General features: G+C 38.2%; 1 protein-coding gene across 2 annotated transcripts; it reads left to right on the top strand.

Annotated features, from left to right (window-relative positions):
* Positions 1-7,614: 7,614 nt before the first annotated feature.
* On the top strand, positions 7,615-15,071 carry CAV2 (caveolin 2). Of its 2 annotated transcripts, XM_061414045.1 has the most exons (3): positions 7,623-7,894; positions 8,218-8,405; positions 12,835-15,071. In XM_061414045.1, exons 1-3 carry the CDS (start codon positions 7,745-7,747, stop codon positions 12,983-12,985), a joined length of 489 nt encoding a protein of 162 aa, XP_061270029.1. In that variant the 5' UTR covers positions 7,623-7,744; the 3' UTR covers positions 12,986-15,071. The 2 variants fall into 2 exon arrangements, with proteins under 2 accessions (XP_061270030.1, XP_061270029.1); XM_061414046.1 differs by lacking the exon at positions 8,218-8,405 and having other exon boundaries at positions 7,615-7,894; positions 12,835-13,023.

Below are 15,071 nucleotides of genomic sequence, written 5' to 3'. Positions count from 1 at the left end.
AGTACAGAAATCTGCCTTACAGTTCATATAATCAAAAAACAAAAATAGATATACTTTTAGTAAATCTTCTGGAAACAAAATTCTTCCCAGATGTTTATTGATAGGAAAATATAATCTAAAAATTCTTCTGCCCAGGCCCTTGGCAACCTCCCAGTCTTCCATCTGCTCCATGCAGTTAGATTCCCTTTACTCTTGAGTCCCAGATGACTCTCTCAAGCATTAAAGGTCACCTAACAGACACCAAAACAGTAATTTACAAGAACCAGGTGGAAGGAATTCTGTATTTTTGACTTTATTTTTCTAATGGAAATATACAATAAGATTAAAATTTATAAAATACAAAAACTAACAGACAAAACAAGCAAACAAAAAACTTCCCATACTTTTTTCTCTTGACCATTGTAAATTAACTGTGCTATTTTTAAAAATTGGCATTTATTCTAAAAGAAAGTAGAATAACATTTGCAAAAAAAGATTTACTAGAGAAAACAAAGGCTTCAAATTGAGCTATAATATTTTTTGTCCAAAATGAAACCCTAAATTAAGAAAACAACCTCTACATCTTTTGTAGCTAGTAATTTTATCGTGCACATTTCAGTTGGTATTTGAAAAGCATTTAACTCTGCAGCTTTGCAGAAATATGTTCCATTTGAATGTAGGGGAAATTGTACTTAATAAGAGTTTAATTTGAAAGTTAGTGTTCACCAGCACTTAGTGCCTATTTCATGTTCTGGAAAGATAAAATATCAAAGTCCTGGGGAAATGTCATATTTATACAATACGGTATTTCAGAAATCAATGGGGTACTCAAAAGTTTAAACAGGAACATCCTTTACTTATGGAAAACAGGATAAAATAAATCTAAAATTAATTCTCATGCATTGTTTTTAATGAGAATGGAATGACCTATCCTATTAGCTCTAATCATGAATACAGACTTCTTCTTCATTTATTTATTTCTAATAACTAAGTATTCCCAAACGAAAGTTAATTCTGGAAATTCTTGTGTATGAAAAGAGGTTCTGGGCCAGAGGAGGTACTATTTGAAACAGCCAGAAGATTAAGCTGGCATCAATTACAAACAAGATACTGTGTCTTAATATTAAACTAAAAATTTCCTGATTCACTGGTACAAGACTAATTTTACCCAAAATGTGAACGAAGAAACAAGTGATAGGTAAGAAAAAAAATGAACAAGTTTTCATTAAATGCTATACAACTCTCTAGCTTCAGTCCACAAAAGTTGATTACTGAATAATTTTAATAACAGACATTTTAAAAATCTATTTCTTTAAACTTTTTTGTCGGGAGGCTGTCCTATGTATTGGGGAGGGGATGACTGGAGGGTAAGGATGGAGAGGGGAGAAGATAAAAAGATACATGAATAAAGATGGAGTAGGGGCAGGAAGTTATGCAAGGAAGTTTGTGCAAGTCCCACTATGCACAAAGAGAATGGCTAGGGAAAAATATTGTAGGTCTTTCCAAATTTCTCAAACTTAGCCTTGCTGCCAGCAAGCAAACCTGGGAAGGGATGCTTAAAGAACTTGGTAAACAACCACCTAGCTCTTTCACTAACAAATCCATGGACTTTTAGTTAAGGTCACCTAAAACTTGCAAACGTTATTCACTTGCTGAAGAATGTAAAAAATTATTAAAATTTAGTCTTCAGATGGAATCAAGAAGTCTCCAGTTCTCATTTTCCCAGCTATAATCATTCAAACAGTCCTGGCTTTTGTAAGAAAACTGTAGGAGGCTGCAAGGTGTATAGAGCCTAGCAGTTGCTTCTCTTTGTTCTTTTAATGAGATATATGTACATCCTTCAAAGAATACCAACATTATACTGAAAATCTGTAATTTAATTATTGATAATGAGTTCTGAAAATTGTACAGGGCAAATAAATGTCCTTAAGCTTAATTTTAAAAATCCCTGGGAGTTTCTGAAAAATTGGTATTACAATTCTGAGATTTAAGCATGGATTTGTAAATGAACAGCTGGAGCTTAATTTTTCCCATTCACATGAAGAACTGTTTCAGCAATATCTTATACAATGGTTCTCAGCCCAGTAAAGGAGGGGAAAAGGTGATTTTGTCCCCAGAGGACATTTGGCATGACTGGGAAGTACCATTGGCATCTGTGGGTAGAGGTCAAGGATGCTGATAAATAATCTGCAGTGCACAGGACAGCCCTCCACAACAAACAATAATCTGGTCCAAAATATAAATAGTGTCAAGATTAAGAAGCCTTGCCTAATCCAAATGCTTTAAATATTATTAAGTGATAACAGTGAAATCAAGAAGTCATTATTATCATTAAATACCAATTTGCACAAAGGTCATTTGAACAAACCTTGTCTATAGCCGCATGTAAGCTATACAGAGCGGGAAAAAAGACACATAAAGTGGTCTGGAAAAACTGAAAAAACTAGAGAAAAATATATATGTTTTTATTTATAAAAGTATTCACATACAATTTTCAAGGAACTAGAAAAATAACCTTCTTTCTTAGACACTATTCCAAGGAAGGTGAAAAACAAAATGATTATAAACTATGCTACCCATAAATACTAATCTGTTGTCAAGTTGTTACTCTTCAAATGTATCCACAACCATTGGAAAATCAGCCCTCTTGTCATGTCGCCTTTGATAACACAAAATAAATGTACTGATATGGGATAGTTCCTTGGGTTATAGGGCAATTTTTAAGAATTAAAGAGAATTTACTGGAAAGTAATTCTGTGGCTTGGGAGATCCAAGAGTGTGCTCAGCCATTTAGCCCCTACCCACCTCCTCTCTTTCCGGGTAGAAGTCCCAGTTAGCGGAAACAGGATACTATTTGCTGTGGTATCTCTTTCCTGGTAGATCTCCCAGTTAGAGGAAAACAGGATACTATTTGCTGTGGTAATCACTCTGGTTTAAACTTCTTGAGAACACCAGTAGCTAACATGTAAGCATTTACTAAAAGGATAAACAAAATCACCTTTATAGCTCCTCTAAAAAAATGTTATGTATTAAAATGGTGAAATGGACAAGAATTTCATCAAAATAAGAACCTTCATTGCAGAACTATTTACAATAGCCAAGACATGGAGGCAACCTAAATGTCCACTGACAGACGTATGGATTAAAAAAGATGTGAGATATATAATATATATATATATAATATATTTTTAATATATTTATATTATATTTATTTAATAGACATCCTGGAATGTGAAGTCAAGTGGGCCTTAGAAAGTATCACTACGAACAAAGCTAGTGGAGGTGATGGAATTCCAGTTGAGCTATTCCAAATCCTGAAAGATGATGCTGTGAAAGTGCTGTGCCCAATATGCCAGCAAATGTGGAAAACTCAGCATTGGCCACAGGACTGGAAAAGGTCAGTTTTCATTCCAATCCCAAAGAAAGGCAATGCCAAAGAATGCTCAAACTACCGTACAATTGCAGTCATCTCATATGCTAGTAAAGTAATGCTCAAAATTCTCCAAGCCAGGCTTCAGCAATATGTGAACTGTGAACTTCCTGATGTTCAGGCTGGTTTTAGAAAAGGCAGAGGAACCAGAGATCAAATTGCCAACATCCGCTGGATCATCAAAAAAGCAAGAGAGTTCCAGAAAAACATCTCTTTCTGCTTTATTGACTATGCCAAAGCCTTTGACTGTGTGGATCACAATCAACTGTGGAAAATTCTGAAAGAGATGGGAATACCAGACCACCTGATCTGCCTCTTGAGAAATTTGTATGCAGGTCAGGAAGCAACAGTTAGAACTGGACATGGAACAACAGACTGGTTCCAAATAGGAAAAGGAGTACATCAAGGCTGTATATTGTCACCCTGTTTATTTAACTTATATGCAGAGCACATCATGAGAAACGCTGGACTGGTAGAAACACAAGCTGGAATCAAGATTGGTGGGAGAAATATCAATAACCTCAGATATGCAGATGACACCACCCATATGGCAGAAAGTGAAGAGGAACTAAAAAGCCTCTTGATGAAAGTGAAAGTGGAGAGTGAAAAAGTTGGCTTAAAGCTCAACATTCAGAAAATGAAGATCATGGCATCTGGTCCCATCACTTCATGGGAAATAGATGGGGAAACAGTGGAAACAGTGTCAGACTTTTATTTTTCTGGGCTCCAAAATCACTACAGATGGTGACTGCAGCCATGAAATTAAAAGACGCTTACTCCTGGGAAGGAAAGTTATGACCAACCTAGATAGCATATTCAAAAGCAGAGACATTACTTTGCCAACAAATGTTCGTCTAGTCAAAGCTATGGTTTTTCCTGTGGTCATGTATGGATGTGAGAGTTGGACTGTGAAGAAGGCTGAGCACTGAAGAATTGATGCCTTTGAACTGTGGTGTTGGAGAAGACTCCTGAGAGTCCCTTGGACTGCGAGGAGATCCAACCAGTCCATTTTGAAGGAGATCAGCCCTGGGATTTCTTTGGAAGGAATGATGCTAAAGCTAAAACTCCAGTACTTTGGCCACCTCATGTGAAGATTTGACTCATTGGAAAAGACTCTGATGCTGGGAGGGATTGGGGGCAGGAGGAGAAAGGGACGACAGAGGATGAGATGGCTGGATGGCATCACTGACTCAATGGGTGTGAGTGTCAGTGAACTCCGGGAGCTGGTGATGGACAGGGAGGCCTGGCGTCCTGCGATTCGCGGGGTCACAAAGAGTCAGACACGACTGAGCGACTGATCTGATCTGATCTGATCTGATGATATATTAAAAAGATGTGACATGTGAGATATATATATATATAATGGAGTATTATTCAGCCTTAAAAAAGAAATAATGTCATTTGCAGCAACATGGATGGACCTAAAAATTATCATCCTGTGTCAGAGAAAGACAAATATATGATATCACTTACATGTGGAATCTGAAATAAAAGGACAAATGAACTGAAATAAATACAAAACAGAAACAGACCTTCCATAGAAAACAAATTTTTGGTTACCAAAGAGGAAGGGGTGAGGGAAAGATAAACTAGGAGAATGGGCTTAGCATATACACACTGCCATACATGAAACAGATAACCCACAGGGTCTACTGAATAGCACAGGGAGCTGCACTTAATATTTTGCAATAACCTATGAGGGGAAAAAATCTGAAAAAGCATTTGAATCACCGTGCTGTACATCTAGAACCAACATGAAACTGTAAATCAAATATACTTCAATTAAAAAATAATAACTTTGAACAGATCCGAATCACGGGGGAGGTGCTCAGCAAATATTTGTAAACAAATAGACAATTTCTCTCTTTTAAATTCCACATTAAATACAATATATCTAGATGAATATAGATGGGTTTTCGTTTAGCTTAAGTTTAAGAGACAGTTCTTCATAGATACCTATCATTTTACAAGTGAATCTATAACCTAAGCTATTCCAGTAAAACCACGTTAATTTCACCTTCCTTTTGGCCTCCTATCCCTGCCACCTGAAAAAAAAAAATGAATCAATTGTGATAACTGTTGCAAAATGTCTTATTAACCCCACTGGACATGTAAATGTGACCAGAGGACAAGGAAGGATAAGGAAAGAAGTCTTAATGCAAGATATCCAGCCACTGCCTAAGCCCACTCTAGCATGATGGGAGTGACTTTTTTCTTTGGATGAAACATCTTGAAATCTGGAATTTCAAGTTTGAGGGAAATAAATTTGTACAAAACGTTATGGCACTGTAAGCTCTTCTTTTTCCTGGTAATTGATATAATGGATTTCCTTAAGGATTAACATTTTCTATAATGCTTTCTATTCACTTGATAAACAGTTGTTCAGCAACAATTCGATAAAAATCCCAACTCTCAGAGTCAAGTCTGCTTTGGTGAATGGAGGAGGTCGAGAAATATAGAAAACCCAATAAGTAGAATGTCTAAGCTATCATTCTGGAATTAATTGAACATCGATAAAATTGGGAAAGAAAGTAAAAAATAAGGTAATGGGCAAGCAGAACTACCTCTGGGAAAGAAGGGGCACAGATTGCAGGAGATTCAACCATGTAACACTCTACGGTGTAACAGCACTGCCATCCATAAGTGTTAGTAGCTCAGTCTGGTCTGACTTTTTGCAACCCCATGGACTTTAACCTGCCAGGCTCCTTTGTCCATGGGATTTTCCAGGCAAGAATACTACAGTGGGTAGCCATTCCCTTCACAAGGAGATATTCCTGACCAGGGATCAAACCTGGGTCTCCTGCATCACGGGAAGATTCTTTACTGTCTGAGCCACCAGGGAAGCCCTGTAGGTAAATTTTTTATTTAACTATTAGACTATTGAGTTTTGGCTCCAGAGTATTTTTCCAGTGCAGATAGATTCTGCTGTTTTTTTGTAAATTTTGTTTAAAAAAATAGTCTTTTTCTTTCAGAAGTAATTCTTCAAATTCAGTTCACACAAGGACATTTGATATGTGCTGAGAGTTCCAAATGCACTGTATTCAGCAATACCTATCAGATGCCTACTGAGTCTTACGCTCTGAGCAAGCTGTAGGCACCCCCTCAGGTCTGGGACCCATTATTTTGCTTTTGGCAAATTTTCATTCAGTACTTTTCCTCATCTCATATCTTAAATCCTTTATGAACATGCAAGTGCCTCCCTTCCACAAGCATTTGTGTGAGTAGTTCACAGGCTGGTTCATCTACTGCAATGTGGCTTTATGATAGTGGTTTGTTTACATAGTTCCTACAAGGTAGTGAAGATGTGAGTGCATCTTAGAGAAATCTGAAATCTTTCAACAGGATCTGATCCAAAGGAAAAGTAAGTTATAATTGGGGGAGAGAGAGAGAGAAATCAGATCTCCCATCATGGTCTGAAGGTATACACCTGTAGGGGCAGGAGGCTTAGGTACCCAATTCCATGTTCAGATGCGGCCTCCAGCAGACTCACCTACTCTATGGGCCTGGGATAACTGAATAGCTGAAGCACTTGCAAGGTCCCCTGGCACTTGCAGGAGCGCCTGGCAATCAGGTGTGTTATGGCTTCTTATCTCATGGTGCAGCAGTAACAATGTTGGATGAAAGTGGACGCTGTGTAGGGACCCCGTAAGAGTTTTACTTGGGTTGCCTCATTTCATTCTCATGCAACAACGCTGTGAAGCAGGCAGCCCTGACCCCGCTCCCATTTTACAAGGAGGCAGCTGAGGTCCAAGAAGCTTGGTACTTTGCTCCAGAGCACAAACATAAACGGCACAGTGCAAGTTAAGAAAGACCTTCCTACTCGATACCCCTACGCTCTTAACCACCAAGCTGCCTGCCTCCAGGGTGTCTATTTTCTTGTCAACATGCTGGCTCTTAGGCATCCAGTTCTGAGTGTCGTGCAACGTGACCCCAAAATCCTTCCAGCCCCTCTGTGGGCGGAATTCGGGTCCTCATCCCCGACAGACGCTTCGCCCACCTGAGCAGGCCGGGATCTGCCTGATTGGGACATCCCCCTAATACCTCTCCTGGCCTGCGGCCGGACTGGGACCCAGCCAGGAAGAGGCGGCGGGGTGTGCGGGACCAGAGCCACCTAGCCGGCTGAGTTCGGCCCCCGCCCCTTCGCCCGGCCGCGGGGCGGGACTAGGGTCTCGCGGGCCGGGTAACAGGAGCCAGCAGCGGGAAGCAGCCGCCGCCCGGGCCGCGCTGGGCGAGGCGAGGCGGGGCGGGGCCGGGCACGACGGGAAGGGGAAGCCGCGCGGGCCCGGAGCCGCGCCGCACCAGCCCGGCTGCATCCACCGCTCACCAAGCGCCGCGATGGGGCTGGAGACCGAGAAGGCGGATGTCCAGCTCTTCATGGACGACGACTCCTACAGCCGCCACAGCAGCGTCGATTACGCAGACCCCGACAAGTTCGTGGACCCAGGCAGCGACCGAGATCCCCACAGGCTCAACTCGCATCTCAAGGTGAAGCCCAGGGCGGGCCCTCCCCTGGGTTTGAGGGCGTCCCAGAACCCCCGCCAAGGCCTGGGATGAGGGTGCCTCCTCTACCCTGCTCCGACCCCAACTCCCACACTTGCCACTGGGTCAGCCCCGCAGGGTCTGGGGCCCAGATTCTCGCCGCGGGGCCGCGTACGTAGCCAGGAATTTTTAACCAAATTCTTGTGCTCGCACCGTGACCCTAAGAGAAGGTGGGGCATCCCAGTCAATTCTATCTTTCTTGAGTACTCCTGGTTCCTGGTGAGGCAGGTTGGATGACAGTTCAGGATCCCCGAGTCTTGTCTCCGCAGGTGGGATTCGAGGATGTGATTGCAGAGCCAGTGTCTACGCACTCCTTTGACAAAGTGTGGATCTGCAGCCACGCTCTATTTGAAATGAGCAAATATGTGATCTACAAGTTCCTGACGGTGTTCCTGGCTATTCCCTTGGCTTTCGCTGCGGGAATTCTCTTTGCCACCCTCAGCTGTCTGCATATCTGGTGAGAAGGGGCACACTGGGATGGGCCAGCTTTCTGAGACGTCGGAATGTTCTTTGCCACCTGCCCCCTGCCCTCCCCTTCTTCCAGCTGGGCAGAAGAATGTGCATCATTTCCCAACCTAGTAGCAGGAACTAGGAGACCTTGAAAGGCAGTGTGCTTCGATAGATTTGTAGGTAGGGTTAGGACTTAAAAACAGAAGAAGGTATGTCCCTCTGTCCTCGGGTGTGATTTTCCCTCCAGTGCTAAGGCCCAGCTGATTGTGGAGGTGGAGATCTGGAGGCCATGCTTGCTGCCACAGGCTGCGCTCTCCTAGGGCCCTGTTTTGACTTGTGCCTCTGGTTCTGGGCAAGGCTCTTACTTCTTTCATCACCTTTCATTCAGTCACCACCTGTGTTTGGGGTAAAACAAAAGTGATCTCTGAACAGAATGCTAACGACAATATCATTGCAGAGGGATGTCAGACCTGGTTAAGCAGTGCTATGGAGGGGTTGCTCCAAGCCTGCCACTGGCAAATGGCAAGGATAAGACCAGAGAAGATGCAAGGTGTGTGCAATTAAGGTGTACAGGCTCCCAGCACAAATGAGTGAAAATTCAAACTACAGATAATGACAATGAGAAGGCTTCCAAGTTACTTTTTCACCTCTAAAGCCCCAATAGAAGTGGCATCTAGGGCATTAAAGGGAAAATAAATATAGAAACCTATTGGACATTTTAGGATGTTTTGAGTAACTTTCTTCACACAAAAAATGTATCATAAAGCTTCAGAGAACATTTTTAAGCATTAAAAATTTTTAAAGGAAATGTCATATTTGACCTATAAATTGTGTTATTGTTGTTTTAAAAGATGTCCACTTTATTCTGAGAGGAAGAGCATTCAGATTATCCCTGGTATGGCAACAATTGTGAATCTTGTCTTTTAGGGCAGTCCTGGAGAAATACATAACCCTTGATGCCGCCATATCTTTTTCTTAATCATTTTATATGGTAATACCACACCCTAATATATGTTGTGTTCATTGTTAGAAGTTATGAAATTGTTCTCCATTTGCCTTTACCATCTGAATTAATTTCTTTAGTCAGTTAGCTAGCTGGTTAGTTCAACTAAGAAAATTTATTGAGTACTGAGTTTGCGCTGGGTACTGGGCCCAGGATGAATGCGGCAAGATGAATAAGGCAAGATCTGCCTTCAGCTTAACTCACAGCACATCAGGGAAACTGGCTAGGTACAGAGGTAGCTGCTGAGGGAAACAGCTAAATCGGTGGGGGAGGAAAACACAGGGAAGGCTTTGTAGAAAGAAAAGAGTTTAAAAGACTTTTTAGGGATAAATTGAAGTTCACTAAACTTATGAGATTAAATTTAATGAGATTAAAAATTATGAGATTAAAATTAGCAATTTATGATATTAAAAATGACAAACATCAATGTAATTTGATTACTGAAAGCTGTAAACAAACGATATTGAAAGTGTCAAAAAACTACTAAGAAGAATGAAAATCTTTGCCTTTTTTACATGAACAGATCCTCAAAGTCCAGATTTACAATCAGGTCATATTTAGATATTAGCACAAATCAGCACATCTTTTGAATAAAACCAGTCACGTAACCTCTATGTCCATTTTCTCACTTTCCAAAATGTGAAAAACTGAGTGACCACATCGTATATTATGAAATGCTGGCTATGGAACTATTTGGAAATACAGACTGCCAGTCAAAAAAGCTAGGCTTTCCTAAAGCACTTGTGGAATAATTGATAACAAAAGGGTTTTTATTTACCAAATGGTAGTGAGATGTAAGTAAAACTACAATTAACCAAATGATGCTTCTCTCCACCTGGCTCTCCTAAGAATGGGAGATATTTTTGGTGTGGTGCTTCCAGCAGAGAATCATCAAACCACTTTTTTTCCAACCACAGAAACTGTATTATTTAACTTCAACTTATTTTTCAAATTACTTTCATGTTGGCACATTAATATTTAACTGTCATACATATGTCATCAGGCAGCTGTGATTGCAAGTGGAGGAGTGACTTCAAACAAAAATGTTTAGAAGTTAGTTTATACCTTGATAAAATAGGTTTATTATTAATGGATTACATTCCCATGACACGATAAGACCAGATCAAGGAAAAGTCTCATAGAAGAGCAAACATTTTAAAACCTTATTTTTTGGTGGTCAAGGCTATGAAAATATGCAGTTATAAGCTCTTTGAACCACACTCCTTGGTCACAATGGATCTGACTTTAGATTAAACAAACAACAACAAAGCACTCACAACTCAGTCTGATGATGTTGGATCCTAGGCCAGAAGTATAGGACATTAGGAACAGGTGAATTGGTTTGAGTTCATATCAGAGACTGGTTTGAATCTGTATGCCATTTGACAACCACAGGTCATAAGTGTATCATATCAAAGAAATGTAACTTGAACCCCTCTGCCTTTTATTTTTGCTTGAATGTAATTCAAATATATAATCTAACTGATAGAAATGCAGTAGTAACAGTCTCATTTCCCAGAAGGTTTTAATATAGCTAACTGCTGTGACAAGGCAATCTGTGTGACACTATAAATACAAAGCTAAACAAAAGTCCCAGTTCTCACGGATTTATTGTCCAGTGGATGAATATATAATATTGCTAATTATAAAATGTGTTTAAGAAACGACTGAGCCTGACACTGAGGCTGACACTATTAAGGCTGACACTGAGCCTGAACGAAGTTGTGGGTCACTCCATATTGCCTGGAGTTTCAGAAAGGGAACCAGCTGGAATGTTAGAACACAATTTAAGTTTGTTGTCAAAGAATCATTGGATCCTCTGATCCAAAGTGAGAGAACAACTTGAAGAAAATGAAGTTAAAATCCTGTGAACTGAATCCTCAAATGTGGGCAACTACACTTTTGTCCTGTGCTTAATTCCCTCTTAGGACATGGAGATCTAAGGCACTAGAGGTTAGAAAATTTCTCAGCCTAAGAAAGAATGGAAAATGCATTATATTCTGAGGGAAGTAATTTGGTTAGGAAGCTTTCCAATCTAAACAAGTCACTTTGAGATTATTTTGTCATAATTGTTTTTATTATATATTCTGCCTTCAAAATAGTTCTATTTATTGTTCATCATAGTGGCTGCATCATATGGACATATCAGAGATGCATAGTAAGTGGTAAGCCTGATAGCTGCTTTCTAAGATTTCCTGTTCTTACATTAATTTGGAGGGAATTGCCCAAAGCCACACATCAAATGAGAAACATAATGGGATAAGAAGTCAAAAGTTACCATCATTCAGGTTTCTATTCAACCATTTAGCTCTAAAACACCTAGTAATTAATTTTCTTTTTTTAAAAAATGCTTCAAATCTTTAGCACTTGGGAAAAAAACACAAGATAAATATAATTTTTGTAGAAAGTCCATATGAATAATTTAGTAGTTTAAAAATATCTCTAAATCAGACAAATGCCTGATCTCCTCTTCATTTTCGGCTAAATACAACAGACCTTTATTTAAGTCACTGTTTAATAGGAAACCAAGAAAATCAACCTCACTTCTTTGTGCCCACCCAAGTAATAATAAAAATTCTAATGAAGCCCTCCAGCAATGCCTGAGAGTTCACAAATACTTTTGTGCCCAAAAAGCACTACTGTGACAAAGAACGTTATGCAGAGGATTACTGAAAAACTTCACCAACCTGAGGAATATGAAAATATGAAGTTACTTTAAGAAAAGGCATACAGAAAAAATAAATTCAGGATATTCGAGTTCTTCTTGTCTAAGAATTCTGACATAATTGCAGGGCTCTTTTAGCTACACTACACAACTCTTTTCAGTGTGCGTAATTACTATGAAAAATTAATAATATAAAGCATAAGAGAATGTTAAATTCACTTCAGTTAAAATGTTTACCAAGGGTAAAGGATATCCTCGCTTAAAAGCTTACATTCTAATACGAAAGAGAGATATAATCATCTATGATATCTTTTGATAAATTTGAGAATTAAGAAATTTTTTTCAGTACTTCAGAAACACAAAAAAGGAGTATCCAACCTAGCGTGGTCCAATGGGGAGGGAAGACAACAGGAAAAGCTACCAGGAAGTGGAAATTCAGAGAAATAAGAAGATTTAGGCAGGTTAATATTTAGGGCCAGAGATCAAGTAAATAAATTTACTGTTTTGGTTAATTTTGCTTTACTATTTTAAATTGCCTGCTACCAATAGAAATAATATTGGTGTTGATCACGTACATGCCTGTTTATTTTTTTAAACATATTTTCTGTGTATCTTATCACGATGTAGGTAACTGTTCATTTGTTTCAAATGCTCAACCTGGCTTAGGTGAATTGGGCCACTGTTATATCTTTTCATGCATGTGCAAGAGTCAGCAGCCTTATTTGGAAACACCAGTAATCCTTATGTATCTCTCTTCCTCCGTTCCAGGATTATAATGCCTTTTGTAAAGACCTGCCTAATGGTCCTGCCTTCAGTGCAGACAATATGGAAGAGTGTGACAGATGTTGTCATTGCCCCATTGTGTACGAGCATAGGACGCAGCTTCTCTTCTGTCAGCCTGCAGCTGAGCCACGATTGAATACTTGGGCCCCAGGTCCAGAGATCTGGATACTGTAATACTTGTTTTTATAACATAAAAGCACTACTGTTCTGTTAATTCCCCAACTGTTCAAATTAAGAAAGCTATTAAGATGGGTAACCACATGTAGAATGTTTATTGGCAGATCTTTTCAAATAATGCTTTTCTAATTAAAAGCCAAGGATTTCGTATCTAACTTTATAATCAGAATTATTCAGCAGGCAACAATTAATTTTAAAGGCAGGCAGTTTTTTCTTTAGTACAAAGGTATGCATTTTATAATGATGAATCTGTAATGATCAAGGGATATTTCTCTCAAACACTACAATAGTTTTGTGTACAACTGCTCATAAAAATATGGAATTTCCTATTTTTTTACTCTGGAAGTAATACTTTTAAAAACCTTTGCAGATAAAGTCATGGGGATACTTAGAGATAAGATAATACAAAGATCCTACAAAAGTAATGATAGGGGCTCTCAAATAAATGTGAAAATAAATTCATGAAAACATGTTCCTTTAAATAGGGTATTGTTAACTTACAGGTATATTTAACAAGAGGTTTCAATCTACTGTATATTTTGTAGTTATTGTAAATGTTGCCCTAATCAGATTGTTTTAAAGCACTCTTTATATTTGTTATCTTGTACTAATATATAGAAGGAGTAAATGTATCTTCCATAAGGAACTTCATTGGTGAGATTGCACTGTCCAGATTACATAAGCATATGCATCTTCTTTGGTAATTGAATGTAAAAGAGAGATATACAAGGCTTTTCTTTCTTACTCTTCCAAGTGAAATCCTGAAATGTTTCATGGCTAATGTTTATCTGGCTGTGATCTTAATACAAACCTAACTGATATTTCATCTAAGAGATTATTTCTGTCTTGTAGTTAAAAATTAATCCTGTATTCTGCATTCTTATTGTTTCTCTTTACCTTCAAGTAATATTGGTGCTATTAAATAACATTTTAAAATAATGGCTATTTCTGATACTTAAGTACAATTTCAGCTACAGTAATTCATGTATTAACTTCAGCAAAGTTGTTAACTTATTGGGTCCGTGCTACTGAGCTATGTATATATAAATTAAAAAGTAATAGCTACAAACTTTCAAGATATTATCTAATATAAGTTTTACTGCACAGTATAAAATTATTCTTATTATTTTTGAACTGTAGAGTCCTATTTCAGTGTTATGAGTCACTGTTGTTTTAAAAATCTCTATTCTAAAATAATAGGCCTACATAAAAGCTGTCTATAATGTGAGTGGTTAACTATAATTTACACACCCTAAAAGTGTGTCAATGCTCAAATTTCAGAATTACTATCAGAACTTAGATTAACATTCCTTTAAATAGTTTCATAGATGACAACTCCTCATTCAGTGAAAATTAATTTTATTTTCCCAAGTTTCTAAGACTGGTGAATATAAAGGATGATTGAACTGGACTTCTACTGGGGAACCAAGCAAATGAATGATTAAATTATGAAGCTTATATCCTTTTGAAGGTAGCTACAAAGAGATTTTTTCAAAACTGTCTTAGGTCATTGTAGCATCATTAGAAAACACTCTCATGATCATTACAGCATTATTTCTCATTTGACAATATGGATATTACTATGTTAGTCAAAAAGGTCAATCAGTCTCATGACTTTATAGTTATACCTTATATTTAAGATGTTTTTAAAACATATTTGGATATGTCATTTGAGCAAAAGTATTTGATTAATAAAATATCTATTTAAATAAATCATGGCTTCTATCTTTTCAAATAGCAAGTTTTTTCAAATTGGCAAGTTTTAAAGCCAAAATATACATACATAGTCACATAAAAAAAAACCTATCAACTTGTAACAAGTAGACTATATGATTTTCTTATTTCTGAATAGCATTGATCATCTTCAAAATCACTTTTTATTGAGATTTGTCATTAACTATTTTATTTCAGAGACTGAAATTTTGTACCAAGTGGACCTAGGTTTCATGTACAAATATGTTGGTTCTTTTATTTGTGAGTGGGGAAGAGGTGGGTGATGGTGGGACTTTCCCAGTATCTATAATAAACTTTTTAAAACTTATAAA

Source organism: Bos javanicus, chromosome 4, assembly GCF_032452875.1.
Source record: "Bos javanicus breed banteng chromosome 4, ARS-OSU_banteng_1.0, whole genome shotgun sequence".
Taxonomy (NCBI): Eukaryota; Metazoa; Chordata; class Mammalia; order Artiodactyla; family Bovidae; genus Bos; species Bos javanicus.
The sequence above is the reverse complement of the archived record's forward strand: the minus strand, read 5'-3'. Positions and strand labels throughout refer to the sequence as shown.

What these genes read in the sequence shown, in the direction of transcription:
- CAV2 (XM_061414045.1), top strand. Translation starts at nt 7,745, where the DNA reads ATGGGGCTGGAGACCGAGAAGGCGGATGTCCAGCTCTTCATGGACGAC. An exon ending in GGCTCAACTCGCATCTCAAG is followed by an intron (nt 7,895 to 8,217) that starts GTGAAGCCCAGG and finishes TTGTCTCCGCAG; the next exon opens with GTGGGATTCGAGGATGTGAT. An exon ending in CTCAGCTGTCTGCATATCTG is followed by an intron (nt 8,406 to 12,834) that starts GTGAGAAGGGGC and finishes CCTCCGTTCCAG; the next exon opens with GATTATAATGCCTTTTGTAA.